This window comes from Micromys minutus (genome assembly GCF_963924665.1).
Source record: "Micromys minutus genome assembly, chromosome: 9".
Lineage (NCBI taxonomy): Eukaryota > Metazoa > Chordata > Mammalia > Rodentia > Muridae > Micromys > Micromys minutus.
Window position 1 is genome coordinate 18246693 of NC_137978.1, and position 21556 is coordinate 18268248.

The window sequence follows — 21556 nt, forward strand, 5'->3', positions numbered from 1 at the left end:
CAAGCAGGTCAGGAAGCAGGAACTGATGCAGAAGCCATGAAGGGATGTTACTTACTGGCTTGCTTCCCCTGGCTTGCTCATCCTGCTTTCTTATAGAACCCAGGTCTACCAGCCCAGGGATGGCTCCACCCACAATGGGCTGGGCCAGGGATGGCTCCACCCACAATGGGCTGGGCCCTCCCCGCTTGATCACTAGTTGAGAAAATGCCTTCCAGCTGGATCTCATGGAGGCATTTTCCCAACTGAGGCTCCTTTCTCTGTGATAATTCCAGCGTGTGTCAAGTTAACACAAAATCAGCAGTACAGTATTCAAGACCAGACTGGGCTTCGCCAGATTCTGGTAGAATAAGAAAACAAACGGGTTAACTGGATGACTCAGAACCACCCAAGCCTGACAACCTGAGTTCAACTCCTAGAACCCACATAAAGGGGGAAGAAGAGCCCAGTCTCCACAGTGTGTGTATTTATACACATATGTCATACATACATACATGTGCACACATAGGATAACAACAAAAATAAATGTTTAAAGAAAGAAATCATTTCAGAAATAGATACATATACATGTTTATTCACAGAAAATGCCAGTTATTGGCTTTAATATTGACCATGGTTATCAGAGTTCACAAAAAAGCATAAAGTGCAAACGGTCAGTAAATCCCCTCCCCCAGTAATGATTAATGTTACCTCAGTCAGGGTACATACACACCATCTGTATATAGCTACAGAAAGTATAAAACACAGTATATATCTGAAAATACTCTATTTGCTTGGTTTAATTATTGTAGTTATAAAATAGTTTTAAAACTGACTTGACATGTAGAAAAAAGACACGAGCCATGTTTTAAAGTCTGTGAGAGACTCCCAGTCTGACCAAAGATGTGTCATTGGCCAATGGGGCCAACAGCACCCGGGTCAAGCCCTGGTTGGGCAAAATCCAAGTTCAGCTGGAGAAAGGAGCTGGGTGTCCCTAGTTGGGTGTCCCCAGAGATCTGAGGGAAGAAGAGAGGCAGGGAAGGTTCAAATCCCAGGGGCTCTGGGAGGGGGTTAGGAGGAGAGGACTCCTGAGGGAAGTTTCAGACACCTGAGAAATCCAACCAGTAGAACGGTGGTAGTACTTTACAGAGCTGTGTCTGGCTCTCAGCACAACACTACTGTCCAGAGCTTTAGGCACTTTTCAGCAGAATGACACCCACTTCCCCCACATGGGCCACATTACACATGGGAGCAGACAGAAAGGAAACTTCTGAAGAGCTGGCTTTGGCATCACGGGGCACTAAAGAGAAAAATCCTTCTCCTAAAACTCAATGGATCAAAACGGTGAAATCGCTGGCAGACATGACCACTTGGTAACGTTCGTGGCTTCCTCTGCCCTGAGATCCCAGGCAGACTCACATCAGAACAGAGCCTGACGCCCTGTTGATGCTGGGAACATGACCATGACATCACTCACTGAGGATGACACCTGGAGGGGGCAGATTGTGGAGCGCACATCCGATAGCGCACTCCCCCTCCGCCTGTTGTCACCACTCCCAACACAACAGGATCCATGAAGTTGGGGCTTTAACAGCCTCTCTCTCTAACTCAGAGAGATCCAAAGGTGAAGTGGTACATCGCAAAGCCAAAATCAGCTCATGCCTTGGGAGCCTCTCAAGTCAGGCTTCATGGGAAAGGTAGCTCCATCAGAAGCCAGCCGTCAGCACAGGAGAGAAAGCTAGATCTCTATGAAGATGCTGGTGTGAGCATTCAAGGGTAAACGGTCTAAAAAAAAAAAAACCTCATTATAGCTGCAGGAGGGCAGGAAGGATAGGAAGTAAACACCCGAAAGCCAAAATATTGGCGATGTTTAAGATGGATGTGGTACCTTGCTCCTGTAATTATACCCAGCACTTGAGGGGTGCTCTCACCATCAGTCTGAGGCTAGCCTGGGCTACATGGTGAGCATTGGCGGCAGCCTGAGATATGAAACAGTTCAAAGCTCTGTCTCTAGCAGAAGGGGAAAGTCCAGTTTGTCCCCCAGTCACACCCCCTCCCCAGCCAGCTCCGGTGGCACATCCCGGGCAAGAGGCCCACTGAGTCAGGTCAGGTGTTCACCTTTCGTCCAATCAGCTTCAGGCATCAATATTGGGAATACCTGGGAATGTTTGCAGAGACCCTAGGGAATAGGTCCTTTTCCCCGATAAAAAAACAAGAAATGGTCCTGAGTTTGAGGACACCCCCACTGTCATGGAAGGGCCCTCAGGGCAAACTAAACCTTGCATCTAAAGACCGAGTCCTACAGCTGTCTTATTAACTTATTCTCTTATTACTTCACATGTATGAATGTTTTCCCTGCCTGCATGTATATGTATACTACACGCATACTCTGTGCCCTTGGAAGTGAGAAGAGGGCATCGGATCTCCTGGGACTGGAGTTACGGGCTGTGAGCTTCACGGACACGCTGGGAATGAAATCTGGGTCCCCTTGGAGAGCAACGTGTGTTCTTAACTGCTGAGCCAACTCTCCAGCCTCAGACGACCCTTTCAGATCAAGGCAGCTAAGTGTCATCTTCAGGGAATGTATACAGTATAGAATATAGAAGTTCGTCTTACCCTGTGCCTGGTAAGATGAACCAGAAGCAAGGCTAGTTTGATTTTTACCCTCTGAGAACTTCTAGACTCAAAAACCAAAGGACTCAGCAGCAATTCTGGTCCCTGAACCCCTAGGTTGCCACAAACATTTAACTCAAAGTCATTTTAAATATATTTTAAGCTACAGTAAAATAACATATACAATCATTTAAAGCCAAGTATTTCTGCCCTGTAAGTCACCAATCAAACTGTGTGCTTGCTACATGGGAGACCTAGTAAATGCTATAAATTTTATAAAAGACAACTTATTTCACACATCCGTGTTCTATAAATATCTGTGACTACAAACAAGAAATAGCCCAGCAAGTTACTTCTAAAACTTCAAAGCCGCAGGAGCAGAATGAAGTCTGCTCATTTAAAAAAAAAAAAAATCTAAGTCCAGTTTCCACTTTGGACCCTGTGAAGGTTCTAAACAGAGTACGAGTTCCTGGAAGAGGCAAAACCGGCCAGCTCCATCAGACTCAGAACACCGGCCAGCTCCATCAGACTCAGAACACCACTCAGAACAGGGTTCTAACTCCGATCTCCTGAGCACTGACAATACAATGTCAGAAAGCAGAAGGTGGCCTGAGTTACAAACATCCCTGAGATATACCCAATTCCACCTCATATCCTGAAGATAGCCCAGTGAAGACGCTATGATGCAGGTGAGAGACATTCAGGTCAGAGCCTGCCCCTTCCTACCTGTGACCCCCAGCCAGCCAATCAAAGTGTAGTGTCTGCCCAGTATCGAGAGCAAAGTGCTCTGAGAAACCAGTTAGCACCAGGTATTGTGAAAACAAAAGCTGGAGGCCCACATCCCTAGGAGGCACACATCCCCTGAAAACAGCAGAGACGTGGGGTCAGACTCTTGGAGGTAACAACCCACCCAAAGCTTCCAATAAGAAAAGCCCTTCGAAAGCTTCACAGAGCGCCACGGTCACACCCCCAGAGCCAGCTCAGTGAGTGCAGTGAATCCTTGCTCTCACAGAGGTCAAGTGGCAGTGGGGGCTGCCACTCTGTGGGTCTGGGGCTGCTGCACTCTGGAAGAGCAGAAATAATGTCAGTATTTAATGTGTGCTCAGAGCAGAGTGTAGCTTTTGGCATAGAGGGTGTTCCTGGCTTTGTCCTCTAAAGCCGAGGCTCTATCTATCAGCAGAGGTACGGGAAAGGTCCACAGCATGTGGAGAACTGGGAAAGCTAAGACGTGTAAGTGCCAAGCCACCCGCCTTAGTCACAGCCCCCATGTGTGCGTTGCCCACTTGGTTCTGTTGAAGGACAATTTCTCCCAGCAAAATGAAAATTTCTGGAACCTTCCATCACAAAATCAAAAATTACGTCAGGGGGCTGACTCCTGTGTAATGAGAGAACCTAGAAGTGGAAAGGTCTACAAGCAAGCCACCTTCTCCAGCAAGAAGCTTCGGGCTGCCCAAAGAACCACCCTGTCATTGTCATTATGAACATAACACAGCAAGCCCCGTGTGTCTGGAAAGGATGCTAAGGAAGGCACACTTAGGTCCCTGAGCCCTCCACTTCCCAACCTGGGGAAGTCAGGCATGGTGGTCCAGTTAGATCACGAAGGAGCATTATTTTTAAACACCCACGCTACACCAATTCTTCAACGCCCTTGGCCATCTTTGCTAGCAAATGAAGTCCAGTGCACACTCGAATAGAAGTAAATAGAGAAGCCGGTCACTGTCTTGCCCTCACGTGATCTTGACCGGCGACTTCTTGTGGGCACACAGGAGGGACACATAGGGGACACCGATAAAGGCCCATTTCTCACTGGGCCAGAATCTGATGACTGGACCTTGTTCAGGTATCTCTGAGGCAGCATCAAAGTAGGCGAAGCAGACACAGCCCAGGTATGCGGCAAGGCAGATGAGGATGTGCCTGCGAGAGAGGGAAGAAGTGAGCCTGGAGCAATGCTTCTCCCTGGAGCCACCCATCCTCCCCACTGTCCCTTTCATCCAGAGGGCAAGTGTACCAGGGAAAGGAAGAGACGGCCAGCAACGCCAGAGGGGTGTGATAAACCTTGGGCACTTGCGACTGTCCTAGTAATCAAGACATTCCCATTTGAAACAGCATGGTAGCTCAGATCTGTAATCCTAGCGTGATGGGAGGCCAACTCAAGAGGAATATCACAAGACTACACTGTGAGTTCAAAGCCAGCCAGAGCCACAGTTTAAAAAAAATCCTACTAGATAATTGAACCAAATACTTTAGGGCCTTCTCAGTAAGGCTGAGGGCCAAGGATAAAACTGGAAATCCCAAGGTAGGATTGGGGAGTCCGGAATTAGATCCCACATTCTCAAGAACCATATACAGCTTACGATTTTCACTGGAAATTAGCCTTTATCAGTATATGCTCAGAGCTTTATGAGAAAAATCCTTTTATTTTCAAATTATCTTTGCCTGTCTTAAGTTTTCGTTTTGACCTTTATCAGGAAATAAATCCTGGCAGTGGCGTTGCACGCCTTTAATCCCAGCACTCAGGGGACAGAGGCAGGCAGATCTCTGAGTCTGAGGACAGACAATTCCAGGACAACCAAGGTTACACAGAAAACCTCTATCATGAAAAACAAAACAAAAATCAATTGATCCACCAAACAAGAAGTCTTTTAAAGGGAGATAGATCCTTCTTTCCACACTGCACTGAAGGATTGTTCCAAATGAATTAAAGATTTAAAATACGAACCCGTGAGACATCATAGTAGATGAAGTGATTGCCACCAAGTCTGATGGCCTGAGTTTAATCCCCAGAACTCACATGGTGTAAGGAAAGAGCTAACGACTCCCAGAGTCATCCTCGGACCTCTAAACATGTACTACAGCGTGCGCATGTCCATATGTATGTATATATACAGGTGTAAATTAATACATAAATGTAAGAAATTAATTACTTTAAAAATATTTTAAAATATAATTTTAAAATGGTTTACTTTATACGTATTTGTGTGTCCTGTTTGAGTATATGGAGATCCATGCAGTACTTGCAGAGACCACCAGAGGGTGCAGGACCCCCTGGAATGAGCGTTATAAGTGGCTGTGATCCACTCAACCTGGGTGCTGGAACTGAACCACCGTCCTCTATAAGAGCAGCAAGTGCCCCTAAACCATCTCTTCAGCACCTCTGCTTGTAATATGTACTCCAATATATTTTTGTAATATATTTTTAGAAACTTTGATGGAAGAGGCTTGTCTAAGAATGGCACAGAAACCAGTCCAAAAAAAAAAAAAAAAAAAAAAAAACACAGACATGTGATAATTCAAAATGAATACAACACACAAAAAAAAAAAAAAATTAGCCTGCTTTTAGAAAAAAAAAAAAAGAATAGGAAACTATTTGCCTGTATAAAGCCCAAAATGTTAATTGTCACAAATGTTGTGTGAGGACTGGAGAGAAGGCTCAGTGGTTAAGAGCACTAACTGCTCCTCCAGAGGTCCTGAGTTCAATTCCCAGCAACCACATGGTGGCTCACAACCATCTGTAATAAAATCTCATGCCCTCTTCTGGTGTGTCTGAAGACAATACAGTGTACTCATACACATAAAATATAGACTTTTCTCCCCCCCCCCCTTCTCTCTATTATATATAATATTGTATGAGCTTTGGATAAAAAACAGCAGGGAAGGTAGTAAAGATGAGACCCGGCGTCCAAGGATAACCACAGCTGGAACAGACACCCATAGCAGCTACATATATTGTTCTGTATGCTTTAAAAACCTCTTCATCCTGGGTAACAGTGGCACACCTTTAATTCCAGCACTTGGGAGGCAAAGGCAAGTTGGATCTCTGTGAGTTCGAAACTACCCTGGTCTACAATCAAGCTCCAGACTAGCCAGAGATACATAGTGAGACCCTGTCCCAACATAACAATTATTAACTAGTGAGTAGTTAATTAAAATTTGTGTTACACACAGCACATAGCCATCGTAGACAAAAGCATTAGAACATCAGAAAGTCTACTTTGAAAGAGGAAGCATGACCAACTGGAAAGATTGCAATTAAATTACACCCTAAAGCCATTGTTCAGATTATGGTGGCAAATAAAAACATGCATTTATCCCTATCAGGTTAGCAAACCTTTAAAGCAGTTAATAACTCGTGTGTGTGTGAGCATGTGGGCTGAGGCATCCTAACAGACTTCAGTGAAGGCCGTGGAACACTTGCCAGCAGTCATGATGATCAACACTGCCAACACAAACAAAACAAAGTCTGTAGTGGTGGCACTTTGTTAATTCCAGACTTGGGACTACATGGTAAATGTGAGGCTAGCCTGGGATATGGAAAACCTCTCACACAGGAAATAAACCACTGAGCATGGGAGTGCATGCACGCCTTCCATCTTAGCCAGCGAAGGCGGCTAAGGCGGGCGGTTCTCTGTGGATATGAGCAATCTGGGTATGCAGTGAGTTCTAGGACAACTGGTACTACACAGGGAGATTGTATTTTAAAACAAAGCAAAACAAAATACACCACACTCACACACACTCACACACACACTCACACACACACACCTAATAAGATAGAAAAGCTAAAATAAGGTCTTGCTCTAATCCAGGCTGCCCACATGCTTGTGATCCTCTGCCTCAGCCTCCGAGCATTAAGAGTATGACCCTGACCTAGTACTCCATTTAGGGAGTGCCAGGGATCAAACCCCTATGCTAGGCAGGCACTGCCAACTAAATCACACCCCTAGTCCAAGTCCTCATAGTCTAGAAGTATTAGGGAAAAAAATAGAAAAATGTTTTGCTATCTTGTAATTTATATTACAATTTAACCTATAAGAATCAATATATATGTTTTTACAGATTATTTACAAACGTGAAAACATTGGAAATGACAGACTATGGAAGTCAGGAGATAGTTTAGTAGGAAAGTAATAATAATAATAAAAGCACTTGTTCTGCAAAACATGAGGAGCTGAGTGTAAACTCATGGGGGAAGCCAAGTGAGCCTGCAATCCTAACACTATAGGACAGGAAAACAGATCCTAAGAGTTTGCTGGATAGCCAACCTGGCTGAGAAGGCAAGTTTCTGGTTCAATAAAAGACCCTATCTATGAGTTTAATATCTAATACATCCTCTATTGGGCTGGAGAGATGTCTCAGCAGTTAAGAGCACTGACTGCTCTTCCAGAGGTCCTGAGTTCAATTCCCAGCAACCACATGGTGGCTCACAACCCTCTGTAATGGGACCTGATGCCCTCTTCAGGTGTGTGTGAGGACAGTGACAGTGTGCTCATATACAGAAATGGGCATGACCTAATACAGCTATTTAACAACATCGGCATCTACAAACATGTTGGGTCATATTCATCATAGCTATCCTGTGGCATGTGGGCACATGTGGGCCTGGGGCCACTCACTGGCAGGACATGCCTGACAGAAGTGTGGCTTAAGACTAGAACAAATTTGTAGTACGTGCAGAAAAATGTCACTGTAGTTTTCTACTTTGTGGGTGTGTGTGTGGCTGTAGATAGATGGAAGAGGTAAGTTTTTTTATTGTTGTTGGATTTTGGTTGCCTGGGGGTGTGCGGATTTTTTTTTTCAGAATTATTTATGTATATGAGTACACTGTCACTCTCTTCAGACACACCAGAAGAGGGCATCGGATTGCTGGGAATTGAACTCAGGACTTCTGGAACAGCAGTCAGTGCTCTTAAACCGCTGAACCATTTTGTCAGCCTCTTTGTCTTGAGATGATGTCTAACTTTGTAGTGTGCTGGCCTAGAAGTCAGTATGAAGACTTGGTTAGCTCCTAATATCTGATATATCCTCTATTGGGCTGGAAAGATGGCTCAGTGGTTAAGAGCACTGACTGCTCTTCCAAAGGTCCTGAGTTCAAATCCCAGCAACCGTACGGTGGCTCACAACCATCTGTAATGGAATCCGATGCCCTCTTCTGGTGTGTCTGAAGACAGCTACAGTGTACTCACATATAATAAATAAATAAATCTTTTAAATAAAAATAATAATAAAGTCCAGCTCTGCATGCATACTCAAGCTGAAGTCAGTCCACTTGGGTAAAGAATGTCCTGTTTCAGGGGTGGGAGGATGTTGTCTGGGTGAAGGATCTCACTGTGGCATCCACACTAACCTGACTCTTAGAGTAAGCTTCTCACCTCAGCCTCTCAGGTGTTGGGATGGCAGGTGTGAGCCACCATGCCCAGTTCACACTGGGATCTGTATGTAACAAAGCCCTATAGAACGCCCCCTCCCCCCCCCCACACACACACACCTTGGATGCTGCTAATCTACCAGAACACGAGAGACCATTTCTCTTGCTCCCTGCCACCTTTTGTATTTAGCGGTCGTAAGAACAGAGACAGAAATGCTGCCTTGCCCTAGGTTTGAAGCTGAAGCCGTTCCTAGGGAAAAAGCTACTCCCCGAACCCCACTTTCCTAGAGCCGGAGGCCAAGGGTTACATACCACTCACTGAGCCACCCCTCCCTTGCTTCCTCCCCTTCCTGGGCGTGGATTCTGCACAGGATTTTGTAGCCTCCACTTTCTTTGCTTTGAACTTTAGAGCCATTCCCAGGCTTCCCAAAATAGAGATATTCTCTTCCCTCACGATCAAACAGCGTGAGTGATGTTCAAAAACAGACTTCGGGCCCCTAGGCTTCATCCGTAGCTGTAAAAAGAACAGGTATGACTGTCCCTAAACGACCTGCAGAGTCCAAACTTTCACCTAGCCTCCAGGGCTCTGAGGGTGTGGCTCCAGCAGAGAACCAGCCTGTCCTCACGTCGCTTAGGCCCCAGTTCCCCTTCCCGCGCCAACCCTTCCAGCCCGGGGAGCTCAGGTTGCAGACTCAGTTTTCTGGCTCCTTTGTACCTGAGCTGCCAACAAGCGGTGCTGGGAGGGTTTGTTCTGGCTACACCAGCTCCCTCCAGCCATTCTCACACCCTACCTTACTTCGGTTTCTAAAATGTGGGACTTCAGAGAGAAAGGAAAAGAAGGACCGGCTCTGTGCCCCTCCCCTGAAGCCACCGGTGCTCCTGGCAGGGAGCACTTAGCCCTGCAGCGCGCAGGGATCAAGGGAAGTGGGCCGGACCAGCCCTGCAGGGCAGGAGCACCCCAGGGCAGGAGCACCCCAGGGCAGGAGCACCCCAGGGCAGGAGCACCCCAGGGCAGGAGCTTACCACACACAGTGCAGGTAGGGGAAGTGAAAGGAAGACAGCAGCTCACAGAAGGCTCGGTCGCTGACCCAGCAGAAGAGAGCCAGAGTCCACCAGAGGCCGGAGAAGAGGCCCAGCTTAAACACACGCACATTGTCACACCTGCGAAGGAGAGGGAGAGAAAGTTAGGTCCGGTCTCCACGGGGTCTGCTGGCTATCTCCCTGGGTCCAGCTCGTGTCACTGGCCTCACAGTGAAGACAGGCTTATAGATGTAAATATCACATGTCCGCACGTGACTCTCTAACCTTCACACAGCCCTGGCCTCTGAGTCCAAATACATAGAAGCACCTACCATCTTGAAAGGGTACCCTGATGTCTAATGCAGACACGGGACATAGAAGTTCAACTAGTCTTTCCTCCTGCCTACAGACTCCATATCCAGTTTCTTAGCTTTTCCATCGGAATCCATCCCAAGCCTGCCCTCTGGCCATGTGAGTCCAGGTCCCCATCATCTCCTCCTAGTTAACACATTCTCACCTTTGACCTTGTAGTCAACTGGCAATGTGTGTGTGTGTGTGTGTGTGTGTGTGTGTGTGTGTGTGAGAGAGAGAGAGAGAGAGAGAGAGAGAGAGAACACCACAGCATTCAGAGTGACCACAAGACCCCATGTGTGATCTCCCTACCCTCCCACCCAGGGCACTTCTTTTTTCCATTTTCCCTCCATACTTTGGACCTCGCCACCTTTGCTCAAACTACGGTAGATCTATACTGTTCCTCAAGCACCTCAGGCCTCAGCATGAATGGGCCCTACAGCCTTCCTACTTGCTTTGCTGGAGTGTTCTGCCCTCACATAACCATGTACTTCATCTATCTCCAGGTGTCTGCTGAGCATCACTGGGGAAACCTAAGGTGGTTTAAATGACACCAGCTCACTGAATGAACGCTTGGTCCCCAGTGGGTGGTGCTGTTTGGGAAGTTTAGATGGTGTGGCCTCCTTAGAGGAAACATGCCACCAGAGGCAGGCTTTGAGAGTTTAAAGACTTGTCATTTTAAGTTTGCTCTCCCTGCTTCCCGTGAGCTCTGGCCTTGCCACCAAGCTTCCTGCCACTTGGTGAACTCAGGCCTTAGAACTGTAAGCCCCAGCATACCCTTCCTTCTGTATGTCACCTTGGCTTCCCACACACTGACACTGACCCTGTTGCTAAAGACAACACATGCAGGACTCACAGAACACAGAGGAGTCGAGCTGGTGCCTTCCTAGAGCCTCAGTCCTATGACTAGAATTCATAGCACTGGGGGTACTCACGCTAGAGAGAGAAACACCAACCCAATTACAAGCCCTTCAACTGCTGATTCTGGCTTGGTAGGGACAGAATGTCCTGACAGGGACAGAGCCAGCAAGCATGGGCCTCCCCAAGTGTCCATGGCTGCTGTGGGTGTAAGGCTTATTTGTATAATAATGTAAATATTTTCACATTCCTGCCTGTTAATGACTCGGTAATAATCAGAGACAACAGGAACCTGGGAGGCAAAGGTGTGGCTAATGTCTCAGCAAAATGGTAAATGCTGGGACCTTCAGGACAGGCTGTGGAAAGAGCTCTAAAAACATGGGCTCAATATATATATATAATTTATCAATTATGTGGAACTATAAGGAAAGGCAGCAATGTGGATTGTATGAAGGGCTTCACAGATCCAAAGGAGCAAAGGCAGCTGCACAGTGGGCCGGCTGTCAGAAGATACACAGGACAGAGATAAAGAGATTTAGGGAGTGGTGATCACAAGATTCCACCCAGCTAAGTATTTTTCATTTATGCTTACAAATGCAGGCAGATTCCTGAACGCAGGGTCAGCCTGGGACGGAGCTACTTTAGGTCTAGGTGTGATTAGAATGGTGATATCAGGACAAGGTCCCATCCAGCTAAATTTCAAAGGCAGACAGATCTCTGAATCCTTTGCATTGTTTAAAAAGAAAAAGAAAGAAACTGTAGGTGCTGTTCTTTTCCTAAGAGTAAAGGGGTTAAGGTCACAGGATGCTGATTCACAGGATAACCAAAACCGAATTAATATGTAAACTAAAACCTGGGCTTTTGGTCTGCATCAGATGAACTAGCAGAAAGTAATAGCAGTTCTTTAGAATTTTCTCTAGCAAGAGCCGAGCTGTCTGGCACTCTCTGGAGAGTGGTCACAGCACTTACTTCAAGAATTTTTTCTAATAGGATTTTTTTTTTTTTTTTCCTAACAGGATTTCTGATTTTAGCCGGGAAATCCATGGAGAAAGAACACAGCTCTTTTAGAATTTTTTCTAGCAGGTATCCAGAGAAGGCTCTCTGAAATTCTTTTAGGATTCTTTTTGGCTTTCTGATTTGGGGCGGAAAACGCAAGAATCACTTTAAGAAACATTGTAACAGGGTTTCTGACTTGGTTGGAAGATCCAAGATTTTTTTTTTTTTTTTCAGAATATGAAAATTTATTACTGCGTTTCCATTATCGAAGTCCGGATCTTGGTCTTTCCTCCTCGCCTTGTACAGAGTCAGAAGAGACAGACACACTGGCTACTTTAACCACCTTAAAGCAGACTCCAGGAATATCACCCACAGCATGACCTTTTCCACCAAACCCAGCAACCAGAACCTCATCATTTTCCTCAATCAAGTTCAAGCAGCCATCGCTGGGCCCGAATGCTGGGATCTTCCTGCCATTCTTACTGAGCTGCACCCGGACACACTTCCTGTTGGCAGAATCTGGCTGTTTGGCTTCAATTCCTCCTTTTTCCAGCACAGTTCCCTTTGCATGAGAGGCACCTCCAAACGATTGGCCTTCAGGGCCGTGCCCAAGTGGGCTTCCTTGTACCGTTCATCCTGCCGCTGCTGGCCCCATCGGTGACTACCGGGCAGTACCGAGACCACGACACTTGCCCATCTCGCCGGCGCCACGAGCCCAAGACGATCCAAGAACTTTTTTATAGCCGCTTTTCTGAGGTCAGAAAACGCTACGCGCTACCCAGAAGGCTTTTAGAATTTTTACTAGCGGAAAGAGCTGTCTCCAGCAGAAAGTTAGCTGTCTCAGCCAGAGAATTTTTGGAATAGCAAGAAAAAAACTGTCTAGCACTGCAGTGGGTTGACCCTGTTGCTGTTTGTATTGTAATGCTAAGTGTGGGCCCCAAGACCTAGAGTCTGCATGTAGCCCCGGTGACTCTGTCCCCAACTCCCTAAAGAAAGGGTGGGGCTTAGGTTTCCCAGGCTTGGGAAATAGAGAACTAAGAAGAGTGTGCAGGAGAGGATGGAGGAGAAGCCGCCATGGGTTAAGGGTCAAGAGAGCATGGCAGAGCAGAACGCAGCAGGCTGGAAAGCCACCTCAGCCGAACATAGGCTGCCTGCTCAGACCCACAATTTGACTTCAAGTTGTTTGTTCAGACTGCTCTCAGACATCCCTTCCCCAGAACCCGTCTCCAAGCCAAGGCTGGTCCTCGGCAGGAAGCTACATGAACCACCTGTCTGTAAGATATGCTGGTGTAATTGTCTGTAAGATACACTGGTGTAATTGTTAGCAATCAGGCACATCCAGGGACAAAGGAAAGGGGCTCCGAGACAAGGTTAACAACCGGGCACCTTCACAGGTAGCTCCCAGAAACCCAGTGACAACACACATCACCACTAGCTGCCCAGAGGTGACATGTTATTGCCCCGTCACATGTCCTCTTGCCCGTGTGCCAAGGCCTTGATTAAAAGCCATGTTTTCCCTTACCCTATCCCTCTTTCCTTCTTCCCCCTAACCCTCTTCCTCTTAATAAACCTCCCACATGAGATCTGATGCTAGGTATGACTTTGTCAAATTCGCCACCCAGTTCCATCAGTAATAGTGGCACAAAGCCTGCGGAGTAACCAACCACTATCTGATTTGAGTTAAGACCCGCTCCATGGTACCCATTTCCAGCACTGCTTGACTGGCCAAGAACCTGAGACTACATTGTCCAAGGACCTAGGGGAAAACCAAATACTACTTTTCTGCTAAAGGAATGAAGAAATATAATGACTCCTAGCTGCTATACTCAGACTCCCTGCCTCCATTAGCCATCATCAGAGAAGCTTCCTCATGCAGCAAGGCAAAGACTCACAGATGCAAAGACCCACAGGCAGGCAATATGCAGAGACTGGGAGACCTTGGAACACTCAGCCCTAAAAAGGATGTGTTCATCAAATCCCTTCCCTCGGGGCTTAGGTAACTAACTCTTTGGAAGAGGAGACAGAAAGAGTAGATGTGCCAAAGGAGATGAGGAACACCAAGGGAGAAAGACTCTAAATCAACAAGACCAGTGCACATCTGAGCTCACACAGGCTGTAGCAGCATATACAGGGTCCACCCCAGATGAGGCCCTAGAGTTGAAAAGCATACACACCCCACCTCCAACCCAAAAACTATCTCCAGTCGATAGCCACTTGCATTGAGTTGTTGTTACTTTTTGAGAAAGAACTTAAAGTCAGGTGGGTTGGGGTCAGGAGAGGATCTAGAGAGACATTGGGGAGGAAAAAGAATACAATCAAAAAAATACACTTAAATTTGAAAATAGTTTTAAATAAGAAAAAAAAAACTAAAACCAAAAAATAGTTTTCTCCAAGGGAGTCTCACTAGAAGACAGAAATGACTCTTAAGGGTGGGTCCCATACCCAGCCAATACAAAGCAAAGCCAAACATGTCTTTGGAGGTTCTGTCACATAGTGTTAAGTCAGGCATTTTTTTTTCTACCTTACAGATCCTTTGTATATGCGATATAGCTTCCAGTTTGGGGTTTGTATAGGAGTCCGGTGGGAACATGTGTGAGTCTCTGTATCTATGAGCTTCTTGTGCTTTTTCTTTGGCTCTTTTTCTTGTTTGGCTGTTTTGTCATATTCTAATTTCTTTGTTTTTCATTTAATTTTAAATATTATATCTATGTATATCTTTTAATTTTATATAATAAAATTAAAATTTTATTTTGTTATCATTCCTTAGATATGTTTTGTGACAAGAAACAGAAAGGATGTGGGTCTGGATGGGAGGGGACCAGGGAAGAGTAAGGGATGGTGATCAGAGTGTACAGCACAAAACAAACATCTATTTTCAATAAAAGAAAAAAAAGTTACTGTCTCAAGGTATTTCACCACAGCAACAGAAAGACAATACAGAGTCCTTTCCTGAGCACATTTTTAAAATGATTTAAAAAACCATCCCCTTCCAAGACCCTTCCTCTTCTTAGGTGGTAAAGGGGAAGGGTTAGATTTGGGGTTTTGGTTTTTCAAGACAGGTTTTTTTCTGTGTATCCCTGGCTATTCTAGAACTCTCTCTATAGACCAGGCTGACCTCAAACTCAGAGCTCTTTAGGCATAATGCTATTGTGAGCCATGTAAAGTTTATCCTTGTGTTATTCAAATGCTGGTTTCTCTGCCCTCATATCTGGTTGCAATCTGGACATGGTATCCTAACACTATGTCAAGAATCTCCCGTGTAAATTTGTGCAAATAATCCTCATCGTTGATTCTCTGCCTTGTTAATAAAAGCTGAAAAAGTCAATGACCAGGCAATAGAGAGAATAGGGCGGGACTTCTGTCAGCCAGGGGAGGAGAGAGAGGAAGAGAGGAGTGGCCATGAGGAAGGGGTCTGGAAAGACACCAGGGTAGCACACACTTGTTGCCTAGAGGGCCGGAACAATCTCAGGGATTTTGGCTGGGGAGTAGTTGGATTAGATCATAGTATTCAAACAGAATAATAATACTGTAAATTGAAAATAAATCTGGTCTCTGTGTCTTTATTGGGAAACTAGCTAGGATTTTTTTTAATTGAAGCTGCTGTATTAGTTTACTGATCACATTTATATTAAAATTACCATTTATATTAATTTATATTAAAATTACCATTACAGAGATCCTCCTGCCTCTGCCTCTTGACCGCCGGGATAAAAGGTGTGCACCACCTGGCCCATTCCTCCTCTAATGTTACCTCTGGCATCTTCTAATTTACTGTTTGTTCTTCCATTGGCATTTAAGCTGTTCTCCACAGTGTCCTCAGCACTAGAACAGCACTGGGTGTAGAAAAGGCTCTCAAGATTTGCTAATTGGACAAATGAACTCTAAACCCACACTGAACCAATGTTCTTCTGAAACAAGTCCTTCTTGTAGTGGGTTGGTCTGGTGCTGCCTGTGTTCTAATGCTAATATTGGGCCCCCAAGACCTGGAGTAGACCTAAGTGACCCTGCCCCCAAGTTATTTCTGATTGGTTACAAAAAATGAGGCATAGGTGAGCTTTAGGATTCCTGGGCTTGGGGTTGAAGAAGAACCTTTGATACCAGCTCTTAGGAGACAGAGGCAGTTGTACCTCGAAGTTCAAGTCCACTCTGGTCTACAAAGCCCAGTTCCGGGACATCTAGGACTGCATAGAAACACTTTGTCTTGTACAAATTAAAACAAAAACTTAATTTAAAAAAATTTCTCCCACACATCATTACTTTTATAAAATGTTTCCATGAACATCCAATCCAATCAAATTTAGAAAATTTTGCTTAAGGAACACAAAGTAACATGGCTGAGATGTAGTGTGAGGAGTGTGGGTGAAAGCAGCGCTCCAGTCAGGGGCACTGGGGGTTGGCAGACTAGAGGGAAGTCAGTGGAGAGTCAGGAGCCCAGGGCAGTGGGTGTCTCTGTCTCCCTCCATTCCTGAGGATGCAGGGCCCTGCCACAGCTGCTGATCAGAATGGTTGCTCAGGTCAGCTCAGGACGGCCCGGAACCTGGCTCCACCAGATTCTAATCTCATTGTCAGGGCTTTCATCAGAACATCAATGTGAGGTCAAGTTTTCAGAAGCAAACAAGCTGTGTAAAATTAACTTATGCAACCCTGAGAGCAACGCCTACTATTTCTTCTCTTTCTGATCCTTTATTGGTTGGGGATAGAGGGGAAGGTGTTTTGCTTTTCAAACAGTCTCAATCTGTAGCCCTACCTGCTGTCCTGGAATTCCCTATGCAGACCAAACTGGCCTTGAACTCACAAAGATTTTCCTGTCTTTATCTCCCTGGTGCTGGGATTAAAGGCATGCACTATCACACTCAGCCTCCTTTATACTGTTCTTAAGATGCTTTTAAGAATAAAATAATGATCTGACTTTTGTGGGAGAGGATGTACCTAGTCCTGCAGTGACTTGAGGTGCCAGGATGGGTTGGTACCCAGAGGGGATCTCTCCCTTCTCAGAGATGAAGGAGATGGGGGAGAGGCCATCTGAGTGGAGGGCTGGGAGGAAAGAGGGGGGCTGGGATCAGGATGTAAAGTGAATAAATAAACAAATGGGAAAATGAATAAAATAATCATTCTTAGAATCAGGAAAGATATGTTTTAAATATCATTTAAAAATGTTTAGGTGTGGGCTGGAGCGATGGCTCAGTGGTTAAGAGTACCGACTGCTCTTCCAGAAGCTCTGAGTTCAATTCCCAGCAACCACATGGTGGCTCACAACCATCTGTAATGAAATCGGATGCCCTCTTCTGGTGTGTCTGAGGACAGAGACAATGTACTCATATACATGAAATAAATAAATTAAAAATGTTTAGGTGTATCTGCTTTATGTGCTCAAGCATTTTGCCTGCATGTATGTATGTGCACCATGTGCATGTTAATGTGCAACGACTCCTGAAGACAGTGTCTGGTCCCCTGGAACTGGGACCACTGTAAACCATCATGTGGTATTGGGGATCAAAACCCAGCTCTGTCCGAGAAACAAACAAGTGCTCTAAACTGCTGAGCCCCTCCAGCCCCCAGGAAAAGTTGGGGGTTTTTTGTCTGTTTGTTTTTAAAGATTTGTTTGTGAATGTATGTGAGTACACTGTTACTCTTCAGACACACCAAAAGAGGGCATCGGATACCATCACAGATGGTTGTGAGCCACCACGTGGTTGCTGGGAATTGAACTCAGAGCCTCTGGAAGAGCAGTCAGTGCTCTTAATCGCCGAGCCATCTCTCTGGCCCCAGGAAAGTTGTTTTTAAAGTATTTTAAATGCAAGAGAGTCTCCTAGCAACGTGATTTAAACATCCCAAAGTTCAGCACATCAGGTCACGACCCTGAATCAGAATAAACTTTCATTTTCTCCTGTTGAGAGAAGGTTCAGAACCGACACTGCAACTCTCAAGGCCAGACATGCATCAGGAAGGAAGCTAGAGACAAACAGCTGGATAAAGCACGGTCCTTCCTCTTTGTCCCCTAGGCAAAGCAAGGCACGTTGAGACAGACTGGCTTGGCATGTCACCATGTCACATGAAGACAAACAGGGAAGATACTGGAAGGAAATGCACAGAGCTCCAAGGGCATCCTTTTTCTAGGAGCCTTTCCTTTCCTTACTGGGATTTGGGCAGTGATTTAGTTACAGCAGGGAACAAAAAGACCTGAGCCCTGTTCATGCGGTATCCCTCTGTGTCAAGCAGAGGTCAAACAACACGAATGACTTTCTAATCATGGTGGCAGTGAGTGCTCTAACGGAGGGCAATAGGACGATATATAAAAATGGCTGATCCCCAAACTCAGCAACAGTTAATCACACAGAGGGTCAGAAAGGAGAAGTGTGAGCAAGGGCCTGGAGCCAGAGGGACCTGGGTTCAAGTGAAGACACAGAAGTCAGAATGGTGGAGAGCAGACAGAAGGGGGTGCTGTGTGTGTGTGTGTGTGTGTGTGTGTGTGTGTGTGTGTGTTGCAGAGGAGTGAGAGTGAACAACCACAACATGCTCAATTTACGGGAGCAGCAGAGATGTGTATGAAACACTTGGGATTTTATGGGATTGGCATGCCAACAAGTAGAACAATGACTGAGAACAGGGGAGATGTTCTGGGAGAGATTGCTTCTGACTTGGACATCTGGACTCTGGGAGAGATTGCTTCTGACTTGGACATCTGGACACACAGTACTTCTACTGAGCACAACTGGAAACACTACAGAGAAAGCTAGGAATAGGAAAGACCAGTGAGGAACCTGCTTTGTCAACTTGGACTCTCAATGCCTGTGACTCCTGTAAGAGTCAGGTAAGCAGTTCAGTAATTAGATTCTAAAGATAAGAAAGACTGCATAAACCCGGTGTGGTGAGGATTTTTTTGTCATTATTTTTATTTTGTATGTATGAATTTTGCTTGAATGTATGTGCCATGTGCGTGTCTGTTCCTTGCAGAGGTCAGAAGAGGGTGCTGGATGCTTGTGGGGCCACCATTTAGATGCTGGGAACAAGACCAAGTACACTTGGAAGAGCAACAAGTGCTCTTAAGCTCTGCGCCGTATCTCCAGCCCCCAGCAAATGTTTCTGGAAGGGCTGGAGAGATGCTTTAGAAGTTAAGAGCACTGACTGCTCTTCTAGAGGACCCAGATCTGATCTGACCACCCATGTCAGGCAGCTCACAACTCCAGTTCAGAGGATCAAACTACTCTTCTGATCTTTGTGCACTCCTACATGCTCATGTGTGATACCTTCTGGTATATACATATACACACAAAATAAAATACATAGATGTTCTTAAAAACATATTTTAAAAAATACAAAACAAATCTTTAAAAAAATATATTTCTTTATATGAACCTGAAGTCTTCATCTGCAGCTTCCCAGAAGAAAATGGTTTCCCAGGCAACAAAAGACAGGAAGAATAATGGTACCCACCTCTTCAGCTCTGCAACGAGTAGGGCAGTGCATGGAACCCCCAGAATCATCAGAGAGATATTGTTGATGGCAGGCTTGACAAAGGCCAGGCACGTTGTAACTGCGGACAGGACACACACCACTGCCTTGAACCTGCCCCTAAGTCAGTGAAAGTAAACGAAAATCCATTAACAAAGGAAATCATGCTTGTTTGTTTAACATGCTCACCTAGTCTCCTGCTGAGGATTTGAACCCAAGTCCTTGTGCACACTCCCATTGCTTGGCACTACTGGTGAGATGCAGCCAGCACTATTTGTGCAAATTGAGAAGAACTTCTACAAGAGTGGTTCCCAACCTTCCCAATGCTCCGACCCTTTAATACAGTTCCTTGTGTTGTGGAGACCCCAGACCATGAAATTATTCTGTTGCTACTCTGTAGCTGTAACTTTGCTACTGTAATGAATTATGACGTAAATATCTGATATGCAGGACATCAACAGGACCAGAGGTTGAGACCACGGTTGCATCACTGGGAAATCAAAGACTTTGAAAACATTTATCTGGGAAAATGGTTAAGCTACAATCAACCAAAGTCTCTAGGGATGTAATGATCTCCCTGCCCTTGTCTTTCTGTGTTTTATGAGACCTGCAGGACTTGACAAACCCTTTCTATATAAGCCAGACACTGTACTTAGAACTTAGACAATAACAATCCCAGAACTTAGAAGGTAAAGGCAGGAGGATTAGGAATTCAAGACAAGTTTTAACTACTTAACCTGTCTCAGGAAAAAAAAAAATTCTGTAAAGCTCTGAAGCATTTTAGGTTTTGCAGGTCCTAAGGTCTTTGCTGCAGCTATTCAACTGCAGCGCATGCCTACATACTCATAAAACTTCACAGAATCCATTCAGCCACAAGTACTTCTACCAGGTCAATATGGATGGCTTTTATGAGACACCAGAGGCCATTAATAAAGAATAAACATTACTACTTTAAAAGAAAAGATTCCTGTGTGTCCAGCGTACAGAACTAAAGGTTCTGGGACAGGGGTGGGGGGGACAAATGAGATATTTCCTGGCAACCTGTAGGTCTAACATGAACTGGAAGTTTGTCTTGACAAGATTTTAACTTGATAGGTGATTGTCGCTCTCCTCACAGCCTTCAGGAAGCCAGCCAGAAGTGGCGACGTGATTCTGAGCACGCTTCTTCCTCTCTCCGGGGACCCTGTTTCCTGATCCATATAGCAAAAAGGTCCTGGCCTAGCCACTCTCTGAGGCTTTATCCATGACTTAAATTAAGGAGCACATGACTTTCCTGTGCTCTCTGTTATTTGTCATTAGCACAATTTGTTTTGGCCAAGAGCCCCGGAACGGGTCACAGTTAGGAAACGGATTGGAATGAAGTTCTATTCAAAGCGCGTTGACCCTTCAAAATACAGATTTATCTTCTAAAGAGGAAAGGCATTTATCATCAAGGCACAGGAAATCATTGATCAAGCTGCCAACCCCCTGACTGGAATTAACAGGCTTTGTAGCCCCGAACCAGAGGGGAACAGTCGTGCGTGAAGGAAACAGGCAGCAAATGATCTGGACACTCATGTTTTCTTCCTGACAGACCAGAACTTTCAGCTCCCAGAAGCAAGGCTACCTGTCCAGCCCGAGGACAGGCAGCACCAGGCACGTGGGCTCTGAAGCACTGGGCAACCCTCCCTGCAAGCTTCTGACACACCAAGGCTAGTAGGGTATTCTGCTGGCTCTTTCTGATCCATCCCTCTTCTCTCTTCATCACAAGCCCATATGTTTCCTTATCCTCTCACCATAAACTGTGCCTGTACATTGTTTCTTTACACACACACACACACACACACACACACACACACACACACACACACATGTACACATACACCCTTCAATTGGAAACATATAACCAGAGATTTGAAGGCTAGAGCTATAGCTTAGTTACAGTGCTTCCCTAGCATGCACAAAGCCCTAGGGCCCATCACTCACACTTCAAAAACTGGGTGTACAAGTGCATATTTGTGATTCTAGTACAAGAAAGGAGAGGAAGTAGGAGGATTAGGTCAAAGCCTTCCTCAGCTAGTAATCCTGGAGTCAGCCTGGGGCACATGATACCTTATTTCATAAGAAAGAAAGAAAGAAAGAAAGAAAGAAAGAAAGAAAGAAAGG

The 21556-nt window shown here is 45.5% G+C and overlaps 1 protein-coding gene across 3 annotated transcripts in view; it reads right to left on the reverse strand.

The window, feature by feature from the left end:
• Nucleotides 1-277: 277 nt before the first annotated feature.
• The window catches only part of ACER2 (alkaline ceramidase 2), a 39460-nt gene continuing 18181 nt past the window's right edge, over nucleotides 278-21556 (reverse strand). The window contains exons 4-7 of one of the 3 annotated variants that reach the window (XM_080920931.1): nucleotides 19394-19531; nucleotides 9758-9895; nucleotides 4321-4503; nucleotides 278-1761 (exon numbers count right to left, since the gene is read on the reverse strand). In XM_080920931.1, coding sequence (XP_080777057.1) covers nucleotides 1683-1761; nucleotides 4321-4503; nucleotides 9758-9895; nucleotides 19394-19531 — 538 coding nt within the window. In that variant the 3' untranslated portion in view covers nucleotides 278-1682. Of the gene's footprint in view, nucleotides 4504-9757; nucleotides 9896-19393; nucleotides 19532-21556 lie in introns of all 3 variants that reach the window. The other 2 variants (XM_080920930.1, XM_080920932.1) reach the window with 2 other exon arrangements.